Source organism: Cervus elaphus, chromosome X (genome assembly GCF_910594005.1).
Source record: "Cervus elaphus chromosome X, mCerEla1.1, whole genome shotgun sequence".
Lineage (NCBI taxonomy): Eukaryota > Metazoa > Chordata > Mammalia > Artiodactyla > Cervidae > Cervus > Cervus elaphus.
Window position 1 is genome coordinate 113,504,765 of NC_057848.1, and position 26,497 is coordinate 113,531,261.

The 26,497-nt window shown below is 39.4% G+C and overlaps 1 protein-coding gene and 1 non-coding gene across 2 annotated transcripts in view; both read right to left on the reverse strand.

Annotated features, from left to right (window-relative positions):
• Nucleotides 1-10,835, reverse strand: part of YIPF6 (Yip1 domain family member 6) — a 37,148-nt gene extending 26,313 nt beyond the window's left edge. Inside the window, exon 1 of the mRNA XM_043896018.1 lies at nt 10,535-10,835. Within this exon, the coding sequence (XP_043751953.1) occupies nt 10,535-10,591 (57 nt within the window). The 5' untranslated portion in view covers nt 10,592-10,835. The remainder of the gene's footprint in view (nt 1-10,534) is intronic.
• Nucleotides 10,836-17,889: 7,054 nt separating this feature from the next.
• Nucleotides 17,890-17,992, reverse strand: LOC122691007. Its single transcript, XR_006340257.1, has one exon. It is a non-coding gene; the product is annotated as a U6 spliceosomal RNA (small nuclear RNA).
• Between the last annotated feature and the right edge of the window lie 8,505 nt (nt 17,993-26,497).

Consider the following 26,497-nt stretch of genomic DNA (forward strand, 5'->3'; position numbering starts at 1 on the left):
TCCATGGACAGAGGAGCTTGGCAGGCTACAGTCCATGGGATCACAAAGAGTCAGAATGACTGAGAGACTGAGCATGCACACACAAAGTGACTTAAGTCACATGTAATGTAAGTAGTATTTATAGATTTTTTTTTAAAGCTTCCTATTTTGGAAAGGAGGGGGAAAGGTGGAGGAAACAAGGAGACAAGTTAGGCTTCTTAGAATACACACTGTTCTGTATTTATGACTTGAAATCATATAAATACTTCACAAAAGTATTAAACAAAATTAAAATTTAAAAGTAGTCCCTAAAACTGAAAGAAAAATGGAACAAATGAACCTGCTAAATTAAATACATAACCACACAAAGAGTAACTATCTCAAGTGAGCTTACAGCACTGTAGTTTGATTTCTAATCAGGATATAGAAAGCTGGAATAAGCATTCCATCCACTAGAACAATGAAAAAAAGCCAGATTAATTACAAAATCATAATTTTCCTTGAACCCATCTGAGCTGAGGTTTTAGGGCAACCAAGTAGCATGAAAGAAATCTAAGCAAAGACAGGCACTTCCAAGGAGATGGGACATGAACACTTGCTCATCTGCAGCAAAGCATGAGAACAACACTGGGCAACACAGATGGCACTCAGCTTTCTTTATAGTCCAACTCTCACATCCACACATGACCACTGGAAAAACCATAGCCTTGACTAGATGGACCTTTGTTGGCAAAGTAATGTCTCTGCTTTTTGATATGCTATCTACGTTGGTCATAACTTTCCTTCCAAGGAGTAAGCGTTTTTTTTTATTTCATTGCTGCAATTACCATCCTGCAGTGATTTTGGAGCCCAGAAAAATAAAGTCAGCCACTGTTTCCCCATCTATTTCCCATGAAGTGATGGGACCAACATTTAGTTTTCTGAATGTTGAGCTTCAAGCCAACTTTTTCACTCTCCTCTTTCACTTTTATCAAGAGGCTCTTAAGTTCTTCTTCACTTTCTGCCATAAGGGTGGTGTCATCTGCATATCTGAGGTTACTGATATTTCTCCTGGCAATCTTGATTCCTGATTGTGCTTCTTCCAGCCCAGCATTTCTCATGATGTACTCTGCATATAAGTTAAATAAGCAGGGTGACAATATACAGCCTTGATGTACTTCCTTTTCCTATTTGGAACCAGTCTGTTAGTCCATGTCCAGTTCTAACTGTTGCTTCCTGACCTGCATACAGGTTTCTCAAGAGGCACATCAGGTGGTCTGGTATTCCCATCTCTTTCAGAATTTTCCACAGTTTATTGTGGTCCACAGAGTCAAAGGCTTTGGCATAGTCAATAAAGCAGAAATAGTTGTTTTTCTGGAACTCTCTTGCTTTTTTGATGATCCAAAAGATGTTGGCAGTTTGATCTCTGGTTCCTCTGCCTTTTCTAAAACCAGCTTGAACATCTGGAAGTTCACGGTTCACACATTGCTGAAGCCTGGCTTGGAGAATTTTGAGCATTACTTTGCTGGCGTGTGAGATGAGTGCAATTATGTGGTAGTTTGAGCATTCTTTGGCATTTCCTTTCTCTGGGGTTGGAATGAAAACTGACCTTTTCCAGTCCTGTGGCCACTGCTGAGTTTTCCAAATTTGCTGGCATATTTAGTGCAGCACTTTCACAGCATCATCTTTTAGGATTTGAAATAGCTCAACTGGAATTCCATCACCTTCACTAGCTTTGTTCGTAGTGATGCTTCCTAAGGCCCACTTGACTTCACGTTCCAGGATGTCTGGCTCTAGGTGAGTGATCACACCATCGTTATTATCTGGGTCGTGAAGATCTTTTTTGTACAGTTCTTCTGTGTATTCTTGCCACCTCTTCTTAATATCTTCTGCTTCTGTTAGGTCCCTACCATTTCTATAAGAGTCAAATGGTAATGCTAGAAATAAAAGAACATAGTAACAGACTCAACAAGGTCAAATAAAGAAATCAGCGATAGGTCAGTGAAAATTATCTAAACAGAAACAAGAGCTGGAAAAGAAAATAAACACATATATCAAGTCATTCTATTGTATACCTTAAATTTATACAATGTTATATGTCAATATTTCAATAAAACAGGAAAAAAAAACATAAGACCACCCCAAACAGAATACAGCATGCAAGAACTGTGGGGTTGATATTAAATAATCTAATTTGTATATTATTGAAATCCCATGAGAGATAATGGATCTGAAAACATATCTGAAAAGGTAAAGGCTGAATTGTTTTCCAGAATGACGAAGACCTCAAATGATAGATCCAAGTCCAGAAAACCCCAATCAAGATAAATACCTAAAGACAAAACAAAAGCAAAAATCCACAAACCTAGACACATTCACACTACTGAAAACCAAAGATAAAGAGGAAAACCTTAGAGGTAACCAGAGGAAAAAAGACATTGCGATCAAGAGAAAGACACAATAGACATCTCACTCAAAACAATGCAAGAAAGAAGACAAACACACCTTTAGAGTGCTGAATGAATAAAACTTTCAACCCACAATTCAAAAAACAAAAATAGCTATTAAAAATGAAAGGCAATACATGTCTCAGGTTCATGGGAGACCACCAGCCACATCCATGGACTATGGGGCTCTGTGCAAGACATATCCGCCTGTGCCTTTGGCCTCTCCTCCAGAAAGAGGAAAAAAAAAAAAAAATGGAGCAGAGGGAAAAGGCCCTGAGGTCATCCATACTAAACTCAAAGGCCCAGAAACTTGGAGCCTTCCAGAATATCCTTGACTTCCTGTTCTTGATGTCCTGTCCCAAGTAACAGGACATCAGTGAAAGTTGAAATGACAGCTGTCTTTTCAGGCATATGTGATTTTGCCATGCAAAGGAGCCAGAATCACAGATAACAAAGATGCTTCTCAGGACTGCAAACTCCAAACACTTTTATTCATTCTCCCAGTATGATCTCAGAAACAAGCATGTTTTGAAAACCATCTACATACTTAAAATGGGTGATTTTTACTGAACAGGCATTATACTGGAGTAACACTGATTGAATTAAAAAGCCATTTAAAGAGGGACTAGTTCCAACTTCTTTGAAATGACAATGCTGCTGTAAAGCAATAATTGACTATTTCCTGCCTTGGATGAGGGATAACTGCTTTCCCTTTTTGTTTCTCAAAGAAAACTGTAAACCTCTCCTGCTCCCTAAAATAAAATGAAATAAAATTAAAGTTTAACAGCATCAAAACATGAATTATGACTTTATACACTTACAACATACTCTAACCAACTCTCAAGGTAACACTGTCTTTGCTGAATAAAAGTCTTATAATAACCCCCTCCCAAAAAAAGGCAGCAAAATAATGACTTTTCTCAGATGAGCAAAAAGCTGAAACATGCATTCCAAGAAATGTTAAACAATAATCTTCAGAAAGAAATATGATATCAGAAGAAGGTTTGTATTTCCACAAGGAAATGAAGATCTCCAGAAGCGGTTTAAATGAAAGTCAACATAAAATGCATTTTTTCTTATTTTTAATGATCCTAAAAGGTAACTGCCTAAAGCAGAGGTCACCAAACTTTTTCTGTGAAAGATCCAAATGTAAATATTTTAGGTTTTGAGAGCTAAATGGTTTCTGTTGGAACTACTCAACTCTGCTTCTGTAGCATGAAAGAAGTCAAAGACAATACATTAAAAAATGAAGTGCAGCTGTGTTCCAATGAAACTTAGGTGGTGGGTCAAAATTATAAAAATACAACATTTAGGAGAGAGCTGGAAGTTTGAACACTGACAAGATATTTGATATTAGGGAAGTATTGATTTTTTACATGTACTGATATTGTGGTTATGTTCTTTAAAAACAGAATTCTTATCTTTTAAAGATACATATTAAATATTTATTAATGTAATGGTGCTTTGGATTTGTTTTAAAATAGTATAGAAGGGAGGTGGGAAGGGCTACAGAAGAAAGAAGACTGGCCATAAACTGGTAATTATTATTGAAGGTTGGGTACACAAGAGTGCACTTTACTATTCTACTTTTGTATATGTTTGAAACTTTTCTCAACAGAAAGTTAAAAAATAAACAAGAAATCCTAATTTTAGGGGCCACCTAAGTTTGTTTTTCTTTCTGCCTCCCCTACCCAAGCCAAAATGAACCTAAATATAAACAAATCTCTAGATCTTAAGAGTTTACAGGAAATATGTGGACAGAGGCACCTACTAAAAATAGAAGGATACAATAGGCCAAATACAGAAAGTGGAGAATTCTATAAGACAAATGACTTTAAACAAATACATTACATCAAAAAGAGGACACATATATTAAAAGAAATTTATTATCCAAATGCAATTTGACCTTGTTTGGATCCTGATTTGCACAAATTGTAAAAACACATTTTTTTTTAGAAAATTGGTAGATGAACTGAGATTAGATAATATTAAGGAGTGATTATTATTATGTTATGTGTGATAACCAAAGAAAACAAACAGTCCTTACCTATTAGAGAAACATACTGAAGTATTTATGGGTAAAGGGATACATCTGGGATTTGCTTTAAAATACTCATAAAAGATCATGAAAGACAAGGAAATACTGAAGAACCATTACAAACTGAAGAAAACTAAGGAAAAATAACAATTAAATGCAATGTGAGATCCTGGACAAGATCCTGGAAAGGGCATTCGTGGAAATCCTAATAAAATTCAAATAAGAACTGTAGTTTAATAGTGTTGTATAAACATTAGCTTCCTGGTTCTGATCTTTGTACTATGGTTATATACAATGTTACCACTAGAGGAAGCTGAGTGAGGGGTATACAGGAACTCTCTGTGCCATTTTTGCAATTTTTCTATGTCTAAAATTAGCTCAAAATAAAAGGTTATTTTAGAAAAAAATGTGGTAAGGGAATAAATGAAATAATAGCAGAATGCTGAAAGTTATATGAGATTTGTTATACTACTCTTTATTTTATTTAAATGTTTGAGGAACTCTCCTGGTGGTCCAGTGGCTAAGATAAGACTCCCAAAATAGGGAACCCAGCGTTCCATTCCTAGTCAGGGAACTAGATCCCACATGCCACAACGAAGACCTGTCACAGCCAAATAAACAAATATGTAAGCAAACAAATAAACATTTTTAAAAATAAAAGTAAATATATGAAAGCTCAAATAATAAAATGGTAAAATATTTCACTTTCTTGCTTCTTTTACCACCTCAAACTGCTCTCCTTCTTCTCCTCTTCTCTGATCAAACTGCTCTTCACTCTCTTACTTGCTTAATCCTTTGTAATCTGTACTGGTCTTCCCACAACTTTAGTGACACTGCTAACAGTGACCTCACAATCAAGAAGTATATGAATCCTGGGATTTCCCTGGCAGTCAAGAGTACTCTGTGCTTCCAATGCATGAGGCATGGGTTTGATCCCTGGTCAGGGAACTAAGATCCTACACACTACAGGTTGTCCAAAATAAATAAATAAATAAAATCTGCAATTAAAAAAGGGAAACATAAGAATCCTTTCTCAGTTTCATCTTCTGAATATTCTTCAGCACTTAATGTGTAAACCATCCCATTTTGAAGTCATTATTCTCTCTTCACTACTATGATACTGTCCTTTCAAACTCCAGGATTTCGTGTTTTGAGTTATCTTGTTGCCTGCTACAGCTAGGGTAGGCAGGGCAGTGCAGAACCAATGGGCTTTGAAGCTGAATGGCCCTTCCTTGGACACAACACTGCTATGAGAATTAGGTAACACCTGCAAGTCATGTAGCACATAATCAATGCTCAACATGTGGCATGTGGACAGCCTTGGTTAAGGGTGCAATTCTCCTGGAGGCTGCAAGAGTTCTAATCCTAACTTCTTCATTTACTACCTGTGTGACAATGAGCAGGTTCCTTTTCCTCTCTGTGCCTCAGTGTCCTCATCTGTAAAATTGAGATTATGGTACCATCATCACAGCGTTGTCCTGAGGAAGAAATATACTAATAGAAGTAAAGCACTTAAGTAGCAGGCTCACAGCAAGGACTAAATAAACATTAGGAGCTCAGGGTCCCAGGGAGTCAATTCAGGTTCTGTCACTGTTGTAGAATAAAGTATTTGGCTAACCTTTGTTTCCTGTTCCTGGGAGGTAGACTCTAAACTCTTGGGTTTTCCTAAAGGATAGTAATGTTTTCATTATTCACAATGAGCCTTAACAGTTTAGCTAACAAGTGAGTCCTGGTAGATCCTTACTTTATGCTAATAGATGACTCAGCATAGGGGCTAACCACTCCTAAAAGACCAAACGTAAGATTAGAGGATTGAGGTTAAGTTTGAGTACTGTGAGGACTTCCCTGGTGGCTGAGATGGTAAAGCGTCTGCCTACAATGTGGGAGACCTGGGTTCGATCCCTGGGTTGGGAAGATCCCCTGGAAAAGGAAATTGCAACTCACTCCAGTACTCTTGCCTGGAAAATTCCATGAATTGAGGAGCCTGGTAGGCTTCAGTCCATGGGGTCACAAAGAGTTGGACACGACTGAGCGACTTCACTTGAGTACTGTGATACAAACCTGGTCTCTTGGGAGTGGAAGAAAAAACGATCCAGTCAATCACACCTATGTAATGAAACCTCAATAAAAACTCTAGGTATGTGGGTGAGTTTCCCTGGATGGCAATATTCTGCCTACTGTCTGTCATACATCAACGTATCAGGAGGGTAACAAGGTCCTGCCTTTACTCCCCAGAGAGAAGACAAGGAAGCTTTGTGTTACAAACTATCTCAGACCTCAACCTACACATCTCCCCCTCTTGCTGGTTTGGACTGTACCGTTTTGCTGTAATAAAAGTGTAATTTTAAGTATACCATTGTCCTGAGTTCGGTGAGTCATTCTAGTGAATTACAGAGCCTGACCATAGGAACCCTTGAACTTGTAGGCAGTAGTTCAGAAGTGAGGGTGGTCCTGGGAACCTCCAAACCTGTGGCTGGTATATGAAGTGGCCAATCTTTTGGAAGACTGGGCCCTTAACTGGGGAAGTTTGGCCTAACTCCAGTTACTTGGTTTTGGAAGTGACTGTAGTCACTAAAGTGCCATGTGATTCCCACTCACCCCTCATCCCAACCGTTCCTCAATATCTCTTCTCCAGAGAATCAGTAACATTGCTCAGTGAACTGAGCCAGGATATGAAGCTCACCAGCCCCATATATGAGACAGTGCTACCAGGCCCTCAGCTAGTGGACCTTGCTCTCTGACTAGCCCCTTGGTGAGGATGAAAGGTGACTTGGACCTCAGGTCCTTCCCCTTCCTCTGTGCTGGCAGGCTTGTGCACATACATACATATGTGTATAAACACATGTGCACACTTTGCTGCCTGGCTTGGGCCAATGAGGGGAGCAAGTAAAGGCAGGGCCAAAAACACACAATAAATGTGGGGACTGCAGCCTTAAGAAAGCACTTGGGAGCAGATGGGTCATACTACTGGACAAAATTCTGAAGAGAAAAAAAAGTCAACAAGGTCAACAAGTGGGCTGGGGCGGATGAAATCAAGCAGGAAACAACTTGGTCCAAGCAGGCGGGAAGGGGCTTAGTGGCATGGTCCACCTGGGACCAACATCCTTCCAGACCCTGGGCTACAGTGATTATTATGGCTCTTTTTTTCTGCTCCTTAAATAGATAGGCAATAGACAAGCATTACCCAAGATTCTATATTCTCAGCTCTATATAGATGATTCCAAATCAATCTCTCTAGTCCTGACCTCTTGTGAGCCCTGAAGTCCAGATTTTAGTGTCCAACTACCTGCTGGATATCTATTGGATGGCCTGCCAATATCTGGAACTAAACACTTTCGAAAGTGAATGAATGAATCAACATTTAGGGCCCTCATCCTCTTCTGTATTTCTGTTTAGGGTATCACTTTCCTCCCATTTATCTATAGTCTTGTTTTTCAAAATGTGATATTGGGAGCAGCAGCACCATCTGGGAGCTTATTAGAAACGCAGAATCTTAGGCCTCATCTCAGACATACTAAAAGAGAATCTGCAATTTAATAAGATTCCCCAGATGATTGCTAGCATGTTAAAGTTTGAAAAACACTAAGACACATTCTCCCTAGCACTGTAAATCCTCGAGGATTCTGCCTTTCTCAAATCTTCACATCTACCACTGCTATAATCCAGGTAGCCATCACTTCATCCCAGAACTACTGCAACAATTGCACTGGTATTCTAGATTCCACACATTTCCCATGGCAACTTTTCCTTTGTTATGCTGTCAAATTCATGATTTAAAACCCTTCCCTCCTCAAAAATTTCCACTGACTTGTTGCCTGTTAAACCTCCCAGCATAGTAGTCAATAAAAGGAAATAACACTTATTGCATGATTATTATGTGCCAGGCACTCCACTAAGGGTTTTATGTGTATTAACTTATTCAATCCACCGAACAACCCTGTATTACTTTATCTCCATTTTACAGATAGGGAAACTGAGACATGGAGAGATTTTGGTAATTTCCCCAATATCCCACAGCTAGTTAAATAACAGAGCATAGAACCAAACCTAGACAATTTGACTCCCAGAGCACACAAAGCCACTGTTCTATACTGCTTCTCTACTTCAGTAGCTTTATCTTTTAAGGCTTCTTTTCTAATACTTCCCTGTGCTTCAACTAAAGTAACCTCTCTGTTGTTCTACAAATACATTAGTATCTCCTAACCTCTGTATCTTCACCGATGAGAGTCTGTGTAGCATTAATGGTAATAGTCTTGGTTTCAGAAGCAGACCCAGGTTCAAATTTCAGCCTTGTCACCCTACAGAAATCATCAAATCTCTCTGAGTCTCATCTCCTCACCTACAAGTAAAACATAGTCTAAAAACCACCTAACTGAAATAGTTGCTATAAAGTTTAGAAAATATGCAAAGGATGTCTAGCACAATCCTGGCACATATCAGGTAGTCAATCATTCATAGCTCTTATGTTCACATCCTACCCATCCTTTGAGGCTCCCTCAAATATAACTTCTACCATGTTGCCTGCTTCATCACCTCAACAAGACATGATAGCATCTTTTAAATTATGTTAAAATGTTATTTGTAACTTTCTTACATACTGTCTTATGTTAGCATTGTATGTTTGTCTTATGTCTAAAATCAGACTGTAAGCACCATAAGGACAGGCCATTTGTATTTCTTAAAGCAACTAGCATAGTGTATTACACTTTGTGGGAGTTCAACAAACACGGCTGAATAGAATTGTATCAGATACTGAGTAATGAGTAATCAGAACCACTAAAATTAATTGGGGGAAAGCTTCATAAAAGAGAAGTGGGGCAGTTTAGATGAAAAACAGGAACTAAAAACATCTAAACACCTGTAACTATGGCATACCATGCCCTATGCTTATATTAGTTCATTCAGTACTCTGACTCTGTGGTGACTTACTATTATTTTCCAAAAGGCAAAACGGGTTCAGAGTTATTTCCTCAGGGTCACAAGTACTCCATGAGAACTTGGACCTACTCACTCTCTTTCACTGTTGTATCCACCATGTCTAAAAGAGTGCCTGGATCATAGTGGATGCTCAATAAATATTTGTCAAAAGAATGAAGAGATGAACAAATAAAGCTAGTAAGCAGAACCATAACTGGAATCAGTTTCACCTGACTCCCAGGTCAGTCCTCTACTATGTTGACAATTTAAAACAGAGAAAAGGAATGTACCATTTATTGAGCACCTACTCATAAACACTATTTGGGACATGACTAAACGTTGTTTGGGAGGTGGGATGGGGGGCAGAATGTTGAGTTGACACTACTCAATTATGGTACTAATTTTATTAGACACTTCACATAAATTATGTCATTTCAACTTCCTAAAAACTCTTTGAGGCAGGTATTTTTATCTCCATTTTACACATGAAGAAATACTCTCCATTAAATGACTTGCCCAAATTCACACAAGTGCCAGAATGGGTGATTCCAGGCCAAGTAATTTTAACTCCAAACCCTGTGTTCTTAAATACATGTCCAGGCTTTGGACTTGTAGTACTTGCAATAGAAATTCTGTCCTCTGCAGAGACAGGCGCAAGAGATCATCATGAAGAGGACTGCAAGGAGCTGTGACAAGGGAGGGCAGGGATTAAAACAGGACGACTGGGGTTCACTGAGCAAATAAATAATCAAGTTATCATGTCCCATGAGAATCAATCTCTCATTAATCTCAGAACGCTGCTACTCCATCGAGGACTAGTGACAAGTCTCGATAAAATAGGGGATAGCAGATGCAGATACTTAAATCGCCTAAAGCTCAGCATTTAACAAAATGAAGGGGAGGAGGACAAGTGGTGAGAGCCTGCGAAAGGAAAGTGAATGAGAGTTTCACAAGAAAGCGTGGAAAGAAGTAGAGGGGCGGTGGCGAGGGGGATGAGGGGGCAGTTAGCCCAAAGAACAGGTAGAGGGTTGGGACTGGATCTGGCATCTGATACAGGAAGGGCCTGTCGGGAGGAAGGAATTCCAGTACTCTCAAGTACAAGCCCGTCATCCTACTTCCTTAAGGGGCACTTTGCCTCACCCTCGGTCCCCTTTGTCGCAGATCCCAAGCTCACCAGGGGCCTGGGCGTTGTTGTCCCCGGGTCTCCTGGAGACTCCACCGCTTCTGCCATCCTGGCCCTCCTACCGGTCGCTCCCACAGGCCTTTGCGGAACCTGCGACGTGGAATTCCGTGGCCCGTCACAGCGTCTGCGCGCGGCGGCCGCGTCACCAAAAAGCGCCTAACAGCTGCTGGCGGCCCTGGCACTGGTCTCTCGTCTTCTGGGTGTTGGACAGGGGGTTCGTGTCGCCTCAGTTCCTTTCTTCGGGGCCAGGAGTGTCGCTAAATACGCTCCCTTTTTAACATTCAACCCTGATTTTCAGCTGGCTCCGTATGCCAGAAGACTGCTGCTTCCTTCTCTCACTCCTCCCCCGGCTCAGCGCCACTCCCCTTCCAGCGCATGCTTCCGGCTCTCAGGCGGAGGCTCGGTGTGCCGCCCCCAACCTCACACCACAACTGCACTTTAGGGAAAAACCCTGCCCCTCCCCCAGCGGCCGAGCGGCTGTTTCCCAGCTGCTGAATAAAAGGATGAAGCCTTCCCTACCAACTGCTCCTTCTACTGTTGGCCCTAAGCGATCTGGGGCAAGTACTGAAGATGTTCCAGGCTGAAAGAGGATGAATATTAAAGTAACTTTTTAAAGAATACTCCTACATGTCCCTATCTCTTTTTCTGTCTCATCTCGGGACTTTCTCAGTGTTTCAGACTCCAGTTCACCTCGCCCCAGGCTAAAATGAGATCAGGCAATGCATCCATTGTTGATGTGAGCAATACGCTAGAGTGCCTCTTGGGGCAAGTAAATACTAGTTTTCCACTTTTAACAAACAGGGTAGGGGATGATGTGAAATAGGGAGTTTTATTTTTGGGGGGCAATCTAGGAAAGCACACAAGTAGTAAACGTAAAAGAATGTGGCTATAGTGTGATGAAATTCCCAAACTAATGAGGGGTGTGTGTGTTGTTCTGTTTTGTTTAAATATTCTTATAACTCACCTTGTAGGACCAAGCACATTTTCAGTACTTGGGCAAATACTGATGGGAATAATATTAAAAATTAGGCCAGTAGATATGAAACTTTAAAAAAATGTTACAAGAGAATATTATGTACAATTCCCCAGGCCCCGCTTCAGCCTCTCATACCTCCTCCACCATCCCTGCCAGTACCATTCTCACCCCCCAATGCCACCCCTACCCTGTCCTGACCTCAGCACTCTTATCAGGTTACCAAGTCCCTTCTGGCTTCCCTGAGGCCTTTAATAACCTTTTCTGTTTCCTTGCCAACCTCCAAAGTTAGTTATCTCTCCCCAACTGAAAACCACAACTATAACACCTAACCTTATCTCTTGGCCTCTTTGCCACTGATTTCAGGATGGCCTTGGTGCTGGCTTAAGAGGAGGACAGGCCATACAACAATTGTTGAGAAAGTCAGTGTTTGGCTTACCTAGGCGTTATTTCAGTCTGAAAATGCCAGTGTTCCTCATTTAACTAATAGGGTACAAGTTGAATGTGAGATAATATGCTATGAAGAGAGAAACTCAGGAAAGAAAGTTGAAGAGGAAAGGGGTGGCATAGGGTTACACTCCCAAAATAGTAATTGTTTTATGTTCTTAATTGCAACCATATCTTAACAAAATTTCCAAACTGATTCATTACTCTAATATGCTACATTCATTACCCTCTGTTACACTGTGAACATTTACCCTACATCACCAGTCACAGGACTTGGCCCAAATTGCTTAGAAACTTTGTAAGTGGTGGAAGTGGGATTAACAGACCAATGGGTATGAAGAACTTTGTTAGTTGTTCTAACTCTGAAAACAACTGGAAAATATTGAGGGAACAGGCAGTTTCCTGAAGAAATGGTCAAAATTAACTCAAAAAAGAAACAGCTTATTTCATTAGGACAAAATTTTGGAAGAAAATAAATTTTAATATAAAAAACAAGGTGCAGAACAGTTTACATGGTATGCTATCATCTCTGTAAAAAAATAGAAGGGAATGTATATCCATGTATTTGAATATTCAGACTATGTCCCAATGGCTACAAAGAAACTGTTAACAGTGGTTGCCTCTGAGGGAGAAACTGGTGGACTGGCAATAAAGTGGGAGGGATTGTTTATTGACTTTCAAGGGAAGGCTATTCATTGTATGAACTTTCATCCAGTTTGAAATTTTTACTATATACATGTGTTATGTGTTACTTAAAAAAAAAAAAAGAGTTGACAAAGAGCTATCCTCCCCTCCCACCCCCAAGGTACTGAATGGATTTGAAGGCTACTGTCAGGGAGGAAGAAATTTTCCTCTATTCATCTACATTCTTCTGGCTTGTCTAAGAATTAAATTGACAGGAGAAAGATTAACAGGAGAAAATAAAACAAGGTTTAATAACATTTCTGGGAAGAGACCCAGAAAAACTGGTAACTCACCAAAATGGCCAAAACCGTCACCTTAAATATCATCCTCAGCTAAAGACAAAATAGGATTTTGAGGGTGGGGAGAGTGAGTTACGGGAGGTTACCAGGAAAAGCAACAGTAAACAAGGGTGATTAAGGAAGATTTAAGTAATTCATATTTATGACCATGGTCAGAACAAGTATGATTGGTTGTCCAAGTGAAGGCCTCCGATCTAGCAATATCAAAAGTGGCTCAAACAGAAATATAACTTCTTTCTTCTAGAGTAATTTTTCTAAGGGTTGTCCAATCAGAGCCTTGGAGAAATGCACCAAGAAGTTCTTGATGTAGGTAACTGACCATAAATCCAACAATTGGATTAATTTTTAAACTCTACATGGGACTTGTGCCCCTGATATAAAAACATTTGAGTTATGTGCAAAAGTCAAAGAAATGAAAAAAACACTATAAATAATCATGTGGGTCAGATCCAGCATCTGGGCAAAGCTATCTCCTTCTAATGTCTTCTTCTTATCTTGGGGTGGAAGTAGTTTCTCCTCTGTTTGAGTATTATTATAAGGTGAGTTTGAGGTCAGCAGTCCTCTCTATTGACAAGTCCAGTGCAGGGTCCCTTTCTAAGTGGGAAATAGGAATCCAAGAATCAATTCTCTTCAGTTATGCTGTGCATAACTGGGGCTTCCCTGGTGGCTCAGATGATAAAGTGTCTGCCTGCAATGTGGGAGACCTGGGTTCTACCCCTGGGTCAGGAAGATCCCCTGGAGAAGGAAATGACAACCCACTCCAGTACTCTTGCCTGGAAAATCCCATGAACAGAGGAGCCTGGTAGGCTACAGTCCATGGGGTCACATAGAGTCAGACAGGACTGAGCCACTACTTAAGTAAATAAGTAAGTAATGCTGTGCAAGAGTTAATTAAGAGAATCTGACAAGGGTCCTTTAATCTAGGCTGGAGAGAGTCATTTCAATGATCTCTTTTATATTATACATTATCTCCTGGGTGTAGGCCATAGGTCACCCAGTCTTCATTCAAAAATAGATCCATGTGATAAGCTTCAGAAAGAATCTTAGTATATCTTTTAAATAATTGGACTAAACTTTTGTCACAATGCAACATAGTGACAAGGATATCCATGAAGTGAGTCTTGGGCAGTAAATACAAAACCTCAAAGACAATTAACAACATTAGAACTCAGAATTCACAGAAACAATCATTTTCTCTCTAAAATTACCCTCATTTCTACAAAATATACCCAAATGAAATGAAGACTAACTTGTTTGCAAAAGAAGTCTGGTTTCAGTAAATTTTGCCTGATTATTTGCATAACTAATCATGCAGGCTTTTTTAAGTTGGCTCTGCTGGAACCTTCCATAAGGAATCTCAGATTGAATTTTAATAAAAGGCCTCTTAAGATCAGAAAAGTCATACCAAAGACTTGTCATCAGATCTGCCTGTACTATTTATATTTATATAGATACATATAGATCAGGTGAATACCCGTCTGCTTGGGGTCCTCAAAATATTTTGAGGTTCTTGGCCTTCAAGGATGTAACCTTTCTTATTTACCTGGTAAGGCTGCTGGGCTCCCTGTAGTAAGGTAACAGGTTGTTTTTCCAAAGGGCTTTGTTATGGTTGTTGTTCAGTCACTCAGTCGTGTCCAACTCTTTGCATCCCCATAGACTGCAGCACACCAGGCTTCCCTGTCCATCACCAACTCCTGGAGTCCACCCAAACCCATATCCATTGTGTCAGTGATGCCATCCAACCATCTCATCCTCTGTTGCCCTCTTCTCCTGCCCTCAATCTTTCCCAGAATCAGGGTCATTTCCAGTGAGTCAGCTTTTCACATCAGGTGGCCTAAGCATTGGAGCTTCAACTTCAGCATCAGTCCTTCCAATGAATATTCAGGGTTGACTTCCCTTAGGATTGACTGGTTCAATCTCCCTGCAGTCCAAGGGACTTAAACGAGTCTTCCCCAGTACCACAATTCAAAAGCATCGATTCTTTGACACTCAGCGTTTTCCACAGTCCAACTCTCACGTTCCACTGGAAAAAAAGCACATGACCACTGGAAAAAGCACAGCTTTGACCATATGGTCATACTCATTGGTTTTTTCCAGTGAGTTGACCCTTTGCATTGGATGGCTGGCGTGTTGGAGCTTCAGCTTTAGCAATAATCCTTCCAATGAATATTTAGGATTGATTTCTTTTAGGATTGACTGCTTTGCTCTCCTTGAAGTCCAAGGGAATCTCAAGAGTCTTCTCCAACACCACAATTAGGGGCATCAGTTCTTCAGTGCTCAGCCTTCTTTGTGCTCTGGCTCTCACATCTGTACATGACGACTGGAGGAACCACAGCTTTGACTTTGTGGACCTTTGTCAGCGGGGTGATGTCTCTGCTTTTGAATATGCTGTCCAGGGAATATAGCTGAAGATGTCAAAGAAATTAGAAGAGTGTGAAAAGAAGTGGAAACAATTTTTTAAATGTGTGGATTGAAACTTTATATAAAATTTTTAAGTATAATGTGAATTAACAAACAATAATGGGAATCCTTGTGCACTGTTAATGGGAATGTAAATTGGTGCAGCCACTATGGAACACAGTTTGCAGTTTCCTCAAAAGAGGAAAAATAGAACAACCTTATGATCCAGCAAGCCATTCCTGGGTATATATCTAAAGAAAATAAAAACAGATATAAAAAGATATCTGTACTCCCATGTTCATTGTGTGTTCACAACAGCTAAGGTAGATTCATAGGTGTAGCAGTGCTGGACTTTCTCTGCTCTCAGTGTAGCAACTTATCTGATTCATAATCCTCAAGATGGCAGAGTAGAAGGATGTGCACTCACCTTCTGTGAGAACACCAAAATTGAAACTAGCTGCTGAACAACCATCAACAAGAGGGTGCTGGAACCCACACAAAAAAGATACCCCATGTCCAAGGACAAAGGAGAAGCCACAATGACATTGTAGGAGGGGTGCAATCATGTTAAAATCAAATCTCATACCTGCTGGGTGGTGACCCACAAACTGGAGAACAATAATACCAAAGAAGTTCTTGCACTGTTGGGAAGGTTCTAAGCCCCACACTTCAGACTTCCCAACCTGGGGGTCTGGCAAAGGGACTGGGAATCCCCAGGGAATCTGACTTTGATGTACAGTGGAATTTGATGACAGAACTTCCACAGCACTGTGGAAACAGAGACTCTTGGAAGGCACAAACAAAACCTTGTGTTCACCAGGACCCAGGGGAAAGGAACAGTGACTCCACAGGAAACTGAGCCAGACCTGCCTGTGAGTGTTTGAGGGTCTCCTGCAAAGGTGTAGGTCAGACTTGGCCTGCTGCGGGGACAGGAACTCTGGCAGCCATAGTCCAGAAAGGTGCATGTTGGCATAAGTCCTTTTGGAGGTTGCCTTTAGCCCTACCATAGAGCCTGTCGACTCCAGTACTGGGCACCTCAGCCAAACAACTAACTGGGAGGGAGCACCGCTCCACCCATCAACAGAAGACTGAATTAAAGATTTACTGAACATGGCCCTGCCCACCAGAGCAAGACCCAGTCTTCCCCACAGCCAGTGCCTCCTGTCAGCAAGCTTGCACAATCCTCTTACCTTCTTCTTTCATCAGAGGGCAAACAGAAGAAGCAAGAACTACAATCCTAATGGGCTTCATGGCTCCATAAAGTTCACCTTAGTTCTTTAAAGCTATCTGGTCACATCTGATTCTATGGATTTTCTCAAATATGACATTCCAGTCAAAACCATGGTAATGTAACCCCAATGTTTCCAGTATGTCTTGTTCTAAGAACAGATTCTTATCAAACTTATGCAAATAATTATATTGCCATAAAAATAAGAATCCTCACTAAGAGTTTCTAAATTCTGTAGGAATTTAGAGAGAAGAGATGAATGTTACAGTTCTGCTTACAAAGTTATAATGTATCAATTGCTGTAAGTCCTAGTTAACTTAAGGGGAACAGTTTCCTTATATTTGGACAACAAAGATTAAAAGCTAGTAATATTTCAGACAAAAAGTCATACACACTAACATTCAGCCTATGTAATTAATTCTTGTTGATCATGATCTTCTGTTAACAGTCTTATGAAGTCATCAGTTTCCATTATAATTATTTAATTTCTTAACTAGTTCACTGGTATGAGCTGAAAGTTATCAGAAACCTGATGTGTCAAAAGGCCCTTTCTATGAATATTTTTGAACATGAAACATTTTTGCAAAAGCATCAGAGTACAAAAATGACTATCTATTGAAGACAAAAGACTTAAAAAGCAAGGTTAAAAACCTGTTTACAATGAAATTGTCAAAGAAATTTGCTATTGTAGTGGCATATAATATTAAAATAATAGCTAGAATTATGATTGATGACATCACACTGGGACATATTTAAATTTTAGAAATTTCATTTGATTTCTAGAACATTTATATTAATGACATTTATCTATACAATGCAACCTAAGAAGGTTTATCACTATTCATTTAACAATTCTTCCCATGTAATTTAACTTACCAAATAGGTCTTAATTAGTTTAATGTCTTTCTTTGATAAGCAGAGAAAACATCTTGAGGTGTTCCAGGGGTGTTCTAGAAAACCTCAAAGTTAGCTAGAGGTAAAAAAACTTCATTTAGAATTTGATTTGGGGGAAGTTTGTCAATTATATTAAAAGTGTTAAAACAATCAAATAGGATCATAGGTCACTATGTAACAATACTTAGTTATCCACCCAAAAGTGATGAAAGATTTCAAATGCAAATACAGAAATTACAACAGTTTACTCAAAAGGTAACAAAAAAAACTTTACATATATACATATATATATATATATACATTCTTTTACATGTTCTTTTTCATTATGGTTTATCACAGGATATTGAATATAGTTCTCTATACTAGACAGTTGTTTACCTGTTGTTTACCATTCTATATATAATAGTTTGCATCTGTTAATAAAAATATAGAATGCTTCTGAAATTTGTGTGTCATCCTTGCACAGGGGTCATGCTAATCTTCTCTGTGTGATTCCAATTTTAGTATATGTGCTGCCAAAGCCCGCACTCTCTCTTTCTATTTTAAAACTACCTTTAGGAACTAAACAGACATTTCTCCAAAGAAGACATACAGATGGCTAACAAACACATGAAAAGATGCTCAACATCACTCATTATCAGAGAAATGCAAATCAAAACCACAATGAGGTACCATTACATGCCAGTCAGGATGGCTGCTATCCAAAAGTCTACAAGCAATAAATGCTGGAGAGGGTGTGGAGAAAAGGGAACCCTCTTATACTGTTGGTGGGAATGCAAACTAGTACAGCCACTATGGAGAACAGTGTGGAGATTTCTTAAAAAACTGGAATTAGAACTGCCATATGACCTAGCAATCCCACTTCTGGGCATACACACTGAGGAAACCAGATCTGAAAGAGACAGGTGCACCCCAATGTTCATTGCAGCACTGTTTATAATAGCCAGGACATGGAAGCAACCTAGATGCCCATCAGCAGACGAATGGATAAGGAAGCTGTGGTACATATACACCATGGAATATTACTCAGTCATTAAAAATAATTCATTTGAATCAGTTCTAATGAGATGGACGAAACTGGAGCCCATTATACAGAGTGAAGTAAGCCAGAAAGAAAAACACCAATACAGTGTACTAATGCATATATATGGAATTTAGAAAGATGGTAACGATAATCCTATATGCAAAACAGAAAAAGAGACAGAGATGTACAGAACAGAATTTTGGACTCTGTGGGAGAAGGCGAGGGTGGGATGTTTCAAGAGAACAGCATCGAAACATGTATATTATCTAGGGTGAAACGGATCACCAGCCCAGGCTGGATGCATGAGACAAGTGCTCGGGCCTGGTGCACTGGGAAGACCCAGAGGAATAGGGTGGAGAGGGAGGTGGGAGGGGGGATTGGAACGGGGAATACATGTAACTCCATGGCTGATTCATGTCAATGTATGACAAAAACCACTACAATATTGTAAAGTAATTAGCCTCCAACTAATACAAATAAATGGGGGGAAAAAAAACAAACTACTTTTAGGACAAAATTATTTTATCTTCCCAGAAATAAATGTGTTTCCATTCCTCATATCTTCTTTTTTCTTGAAAGCAAAGATGTTTTCTTTATTAATTTTAGTGGTTTTAATTACATATTTTAATTAGAATTCTCAACTCTTAAAAACCTTCATTTCTAACAAAAACTAAGAAGTAAGCCATTATGAATATTTACATTCTGTAGATTGGCAAACTTCTAAATACTACTTATGATTTTTTAAAACTATGTGCTTTTTTATAGAAGATATCCCCAATGGGCACCAAACATATTTACTAAATAGCCCTCAATATCTTTAGTTTCTCTGTAAAAGGAAGCTTATGTTTAGTAATTAATGTTACAGTATCTTATTAGGGGATGATCTAGATAGTCAATAAACTTCTGTCATTTACCTTAAATTAGCAAAACTCTAAAGTTTGAAGTTGCCAAAAATATTTAGAGAAACTCTTAAGTAGACACACCATAAAACATGATTACTCTTAAAGAGTTCGCTTAAAAACTCTGAACACACACTTAATTTACTATTAAAAATTTTATTATATCAAGTCATTTTTCTGGCTGACAAATTTTCAACAGATGTAATAAGATCTTATTTAACTTCTTATAAATCTAGGTACAACAAAAGTATTATATTTAATGCTGATAACTCTAAAGACATATCTATATTAATAAAGAACTAAACTATCTAATACCAAACATTAATTCAATACTGAATATTTCCCAAATCTTGTGAAACTGAAATTCATTTTAGTTTCTTTTATATTTCTGAGAATTTATCTAAGTGCTTAATTTTCTTTAAACCAACCAAATAGGACTCTTTTACAAATTAATTTTGACTATACCACACATCTACAACATACACATATATGTAGACACACACAAATAGAGATCCCTTAGTTCCAATTCCAAATTTTCAGCCTTGTCAGGTACAATAAAACAATACCCATTCGTTATGGAAAAGGTCAGATTTGAATTGGGTTTCTGGCAGATGGTCACTTATTTAGGTGGCTAAACCCACCCTTTTTTTTTTTACTAATATTTATTGAGAAGACACTGAAGACTTATATTTGTCCTTGACAAGTCAAGTTCCAAATGACCTATCTCCCCATTCATTTTCTTTCCATAAAAATTACATTCTTGAAATTTGCACTTTAAAAAGATGGCCTAGATAAAACCTTCTGGAGAAGACCAAGTTTTACATCTCAAAGGCTCAGGGAGAGAAATGCAAGATCCTTCTAGGAGGGCTTTGTTCCCATAAGGCCAGAATTTTTTTGTCTTTTAATACTTACAAACCTCTGAAGATAAATAGGGGAAATTTGGGTTAATTAGTGTTGGTTGTTGCTCCAACCCTTTGTGTCCAACCCTTTGCGATCCCATGGACTGTAGACCACCAGGCTCCTCTACCCATGGCATTCTCCAGGCAAGAATACTGAAATGGGTTGCCATTCCCTTCTCCAGGGGATCTTCCCAACCCAGGAGTCAAACCCATGTGTCCTGCATTGCAGACCGATTTTTTTTTTTTTTTTTTTTTTTTTTACCATCTGAGCCACCAGGGAAGACTAGGAGATGTTTGAAGGAGAGAAAACAACAACAAAAAAAAGATTGATGGGCTTTGAATTGTTTCTCAAGCCATTCCTCTGGTCCTGAAAAGAGTATATCTGTAAAATTGAGTACTGCTGTACTCAAGGAATTGAGTGCATGCATCCTTTGCCCAGCCACTTCAGTTGTATCTGACTCTTTGCGACCCTATGGACTGTAGCCCACCAGGCTCCTCTGTCCATGGGATTCTCTAGGCCAGAATACTGGAGTGGGATGCCATGCCCTCCTGCAGTGGACCTTCTCAACCCGAATCTGCCTGTATCTGCCTACATCTCCTGCACTGCAGGCAAATTCTTTACCACTGATCCACCTGGAAAGTCCATCAAGGAATTGAGTAGCCACATCCTTGGTGGCTCAGCTGGTAAAGAATCTGCCTGCAAATGAGGGAGATTGGATTTGATCCCTGGGTTGGGAAGATCCCCTGGAGAAGGGCACAGCTACCCACTCCAGTATTCTGGCCTGGAGAATGCCATGGACTGTATAATTCATGGGATTGCAAAGAGTCAGACACAATTGAGCAATTTTCACTCACTTTCATAAACATCAAAGGATGGACATACCCGTCCACCTATGTTGGGATGCTTTTCTTTCCCTCTGGGTATGTTTAGCTTGGGGGAGAAGGCCAAAAAGTTCCTTATCAGGCTGTGAATATCAGCTGTGTTCACTAGTTTAATCAGACCAATGGCCTCCCATCAAGGTAATCCATTTACAAAAACTTTTGAGGATCCTCTCTGCATTTAAGGAATTCTTTAACTATGGCCCTCAGTTCACCCCTTGACCCAAAGAGGATTTTCCTACAGCCTCAAGTGGTCCCATTTCTAAAGGTAACTGCTTAACAGTCTCTTCAGAGTGGAAAAGCAATTCACACAGAAGATTAGAAGAATGAGTACTCAAATAAAGGAGGATAGAGGGGACTAGGAGCTATGTCAAACTTACAGTCTTTTGTTTTAGATACTTTTTATATCTTTAATCATTCATTAGCCTTATACCCACAAATCCTTCAAAGAAGCTGTTTTGGAAATTAGAAGTCTTTGGGGACTTTGCATACCAATTAAAATAGGTACAAGTGTTTAAGATGAGCACTTTCTAAAATTTTAACAATTTCAAAGTCTTTCAAATTCTGAGGATCCTGTTGTCTATTGATGTTGTTCAGTCAGTAAGTCATGCATGCCAGGCTTCCCTGTTCTTCACTATCTCCTGGAATTTGTTCAATTTCATGTCCGTTGAGTTGGTGATGCTATCTAACCATCTCATCCTCTGCCACCCTCTTGTCCTTTTGCCTTCAATCTTTCCCAGCATCAGGGAAATGAGTTTTCCATTGAGTTGGCTCTTTGCATCAGGTGGCCAAAGTATTGGAGTTTCAGCTTCAGCATCAGTCCTTCCAATAAACTTTCATGGTTGATTTCCTTCAGGATTGACTGGTTTGATCTCCTTGCAGTCTAAGGGACTTTCAAGAGTCTTCTCCAGCACCACAAATCAAAAGCATCATTTCTTCAGTGCTCAGACTTCTTTATGGTCAAACTTTCACATCCATACCTGACTACTGGAAAATTCATTAACTGTGACTGTACAGACCTTTGTTGGCAAAGTGATGTCTGTTGGAGTAGGATCTTAATAGCGACTCAACTCAATAAGCCTTTTTGTAGCTAAACCAAGTATGTAAGAGGCTTCCTGCAAGAGATCACAAAGGATGCAGCCCTCACAAGATGCAGACATTTCACTCCCAAGGATGTTCTAAGAAAGTAAAGACCTTCATTGTACAAATGGAAACAACAAAGTTTGAGATGACAAAGGTTGCTTATGGACTGAGATCCCTTATGACAAACTCCCCTGAGAGCTGACTCTGTCAGACAAAGAATTTCTCAGTTTGGAATTCCAGTATACTGAGTGACTGCCAAATGTACATGCACCTTCTGTATTTTAGAGACAAGTCTTCAGGATATATAACAAGATTAAAGGAAAACCTAATCAGACCAATAATTTTCCTCCATATGACCAAAGACACAAAAGACAGAAACAACAACAAGAAAACCTGACTGTGTCTGGGAGGAAAAGGATTAACAAACCTAGAATACTCTCCCACGTTTCAAACCAAAAGTCACTGAATCCAAGGAGCTAACTCTACAAAAATTTATTCCCACTAACCTAATTTTAGAAAAGAGAACTCTTACCACTCTAATTTCCAGCAAACCCTGCAGGCAGAGGTCAAAGAAACTGACAGATACGGTAAGAATTTTTACCTTCTGCCAGCTTTCTCTAACTGCATGCATAGAAACTAAATTTGGAATGTCAACCGAGTCTCATCTTGGCCATTTCAGGGCAAGAGTTCCTTTAATTCACAGTGTAAAAGGACTTGTGAATATAAATTCTCTAAACTGGGAAAATCCTCTTCAGTGTCTGTTAACTGAGGAGTCAGGTACCTTTTTATTCACAGCCAAATAAAACTCAGGATTGTCAACCAATAATTGGTAGATCTGAGAATAAGAGACGCTTATTCAATTTCATCTGGACATACATAAACCTGGCTGGGGTATTAAGTCAGAGGTTTTCTGACTCCCCTCATTTCACTGTTTGGGAAACTCTTACCCACTTGAAAGTTGGTTTGTTGGAATGAAATTGTTAATGAAATTATATGGTGAACCCGTGTGCTGTTTGTGAGTTGAACTCCTCTAGATGTCACCCTAGAGTCTTTTCAGCTCTTTTATGTGTCTCAGCTTCTCCCTCATTCAGTCTAAAGCCACCATGGGGTGCTTAGAGTACTGCTTGGTCAACTTTTACATCGTGTGTCACTAGGTGAGCAAGTTTTTAATTAATGAGTGGTTTTCCCCATCGGACCACTGCATGGTATGAGGACTTGCCTTCACCACTCCCATAAATTTCTCAATTTCTGAGAAAGCCATAATTGGCCAGAAAGAGCTGTGTCCCCTTTCCTTTTTTTTTTTTTTTTTAAAGCAGAGAACTCTCATATGGTGTCTTCACTTTAATTCTGACAAATTCTATTAAGGTATTCAAATTGAGAAAAGATGTTAGGCCTGTCTCCTACATAATCACCAAGTCCAAACTACTCAGTGTCTTTCAACTGAGCAAATCTTCCCATTGTTTCCCAACTACACACTTTTTCCAGTGTCTCTAAACTGGGAAAATTCTCACTGGTCTGGACTTGCTGAGGAGGAGGATGATCACAGGACCAGGGCTCCTAGGATAATATAGTTCAGGTGGGAAGTATACCTTGGGTCCCTTCATGGTTGCCAAAATCATCAACAACAAAAAATCCCCAAACAATGTGAGAACTATAAATTTCAGTTTTATTTTGGAACTTAACTGAGTACTATAGCCTGGGAGAGACAGCCTCCCAGATAGCTGTGAGGAACTGCTCCAAAGAATTAGGGGAGGAGCCAGTATATATATATATGATTTGGGGGGAAGGCTGAGAAATACACATAGCTGTGGTTGTCTGAGGAGGACTTACAAATAGGTGAGAAGAGAAGCGACATGAAAAACAAGGGAGAAAGGGAAAGATATACCCAACTGAGTGCAGAGGTCCAGAGAATGCAAGGAGAGATAAGAAAGTTTTCTTAAGTGAACAATGTAAAGAAATAGAAGAAAGCAATAGAATGGAAAAGATGAAAGATCTTTTCAAGAAAATTGGAGATATCAAGGGAACATTTCATGCAAAACTGGGCATGATAAAGGAAAGAAACAGTAAGAGCCTAACAGGGGCAGAAGAGATTAAGAAGAGGTGGCAAGAATACACAGAAGAACTATATAAGAAAGATTTTAATGAACCAGATAACCACAATGATGTGGTCAACTTATCTAGAACTGGACATTATAGAGTGTGAGGTCAAGTGGGCCTTAGGAAGCATTGCTATGAGCAAAGCTAGTGGAGGTGATGGAATTTTAGCTGAGCTATTGAAAGTCCTAAATGATGATGCTGTTAAAGTGCTACACATATTGTCATCAAATTTGGAAAACTCAGCAGTGCCCAAAGTACTAGAAGAGGTCAGTTTTCATTCCTATCACAAAGAAGGGCAATGCCAAAGAATGTTCAAACTACCATACAATGTTGCTCATTTTACATGCTAGCAAGGTTATACTCAAAAACCTTCATGCTAGTCTTCAACATTACGTGAACCAAGAACTTCCAGATGTACAAACTGGGTTTAGAAAAGGCAGAGGAACCAGAGATCAAATTGCCAACATTCTCTGGATCATAGCAAAAGCAACGGAATTCCAAGGAAAATCTAATTCTGCTCATTGACTATGCTAAATCCTTTGACTGTGTGGATTACAACAAACTGTGGAAAATTCTTCAAGAGATGGGAATACCAGAGCACCTTACCTGTCTCCCGAGAAACCGGTATGTAGGACAAGAAGCAACAGTTAGAACTGGATGTGTAACAATGGACTGGTTCCAAATTGGGAAAGGAGTGCATCAAGGCTGTACATTGTCATCCTGCTCTTTTTTGCAGAGTACATCATGTGAAATGCTGGGCTAGTTGAATCACAAACTGGAATCAAGATTGCTGGGAGAAATAATCAACAACTTCAAAAAAGCAGATGATACCACTCTGGCAGAAAACAAAGAACTAAAAAGCCTCTTGATGAGGGTGAAAGAGGAGAGTGAAGAAGCTGGCTTGAAGCCCAACATTCAAAAAATGAAGATCATGGCATCCAGTCCCATCACTTCATGGCAAATAGATGGGGAAACGATGGAAATAGTGACAGATTTTATTTTCTTGGGCTCCAACATCAATGCAGATGGTGACTGTAGCTATGAAATTAAAAAGACACTTGTTCCTTGGCAGAAAAGCTATGACAAACTGATAGAGTGTATTAAAAACAGAGACAATTACTTTGCCAACAAAGGTCCATATAGTTGAAGCTATAGTTTTTCTAGTAGTCATGTATGGATGTGAGAGTTGGACCATAAAAAAGGTTGAGTGCTGAAGAATTGATGCTTTTGAATTGGGGTGCTGGAGAAGACTGTTGGGAGTCCCTTGGGCAGCAAGGAGATGAAACCAGTCAATCTTAAAGGAAATCAACCCTGAATGTTCATTGGAAGGACTGATGCTGATGCTGAAGTGCTGATATTTTGGGCACCTGATGTGAAGGGCTGAATCATTGGAAAAGTCCCTGATGCTGGAAAATTTGAGGTCAAGAGGAGAAGGGGGCAGCATTGGATGAGATAGTTAGATATCATCACTGACTCAATGGACGTGAGTTTGAGCAAGTTCTGGGAGAAAATGAAAGACGGGAAAGCCTGGCATACTGCAGTTCATGGGGTTGCAAAGAGTTGGTCACAACTTAGTGACTGAACTACAAAGTATACAGCTCAGTAAAATGTTACTTCTAGTCATGAAGTTCAGGTATCTCAATTATTTTAGTGCTTTTTTTATGTATGGGAATATGCAAGAATATGGGGTCAATGAAATTCTTCCTTAGATATGCATTGCATCTTAACTATCTAGGGGCCCTTATATACAAAATACAGAATGCTTCATCCTAAATTCCTTTCAGTGTGTGCTGTAGGTCAGTGACTGCAACAGCTAATGACTTGGTACTTGATAACTTGAATGGCGGGTGATTTTTTTTTTTTTTTTACAAATTAAGTATATTAATAAAGTATGAATAGAAATATGCTTACTTAACATGGTAAAGAAATCTGTATCAAACCAAAAGCAACCTCTTGCTATACCTGGCATTCCCATGAAACACAAGAACAGAGAATGTTTATTATCACAACTATTTGATACTGTTCTGGAAGTACTAGGCAATGCAATTAGACTTTCCTCACTTTGGGGCCAAAGCCAGCCTTGCTCATTCTCTCTGAGGCAATTGGTCCCCATGGACATCCTCGTCCATTAACCATATCTTAACCCTC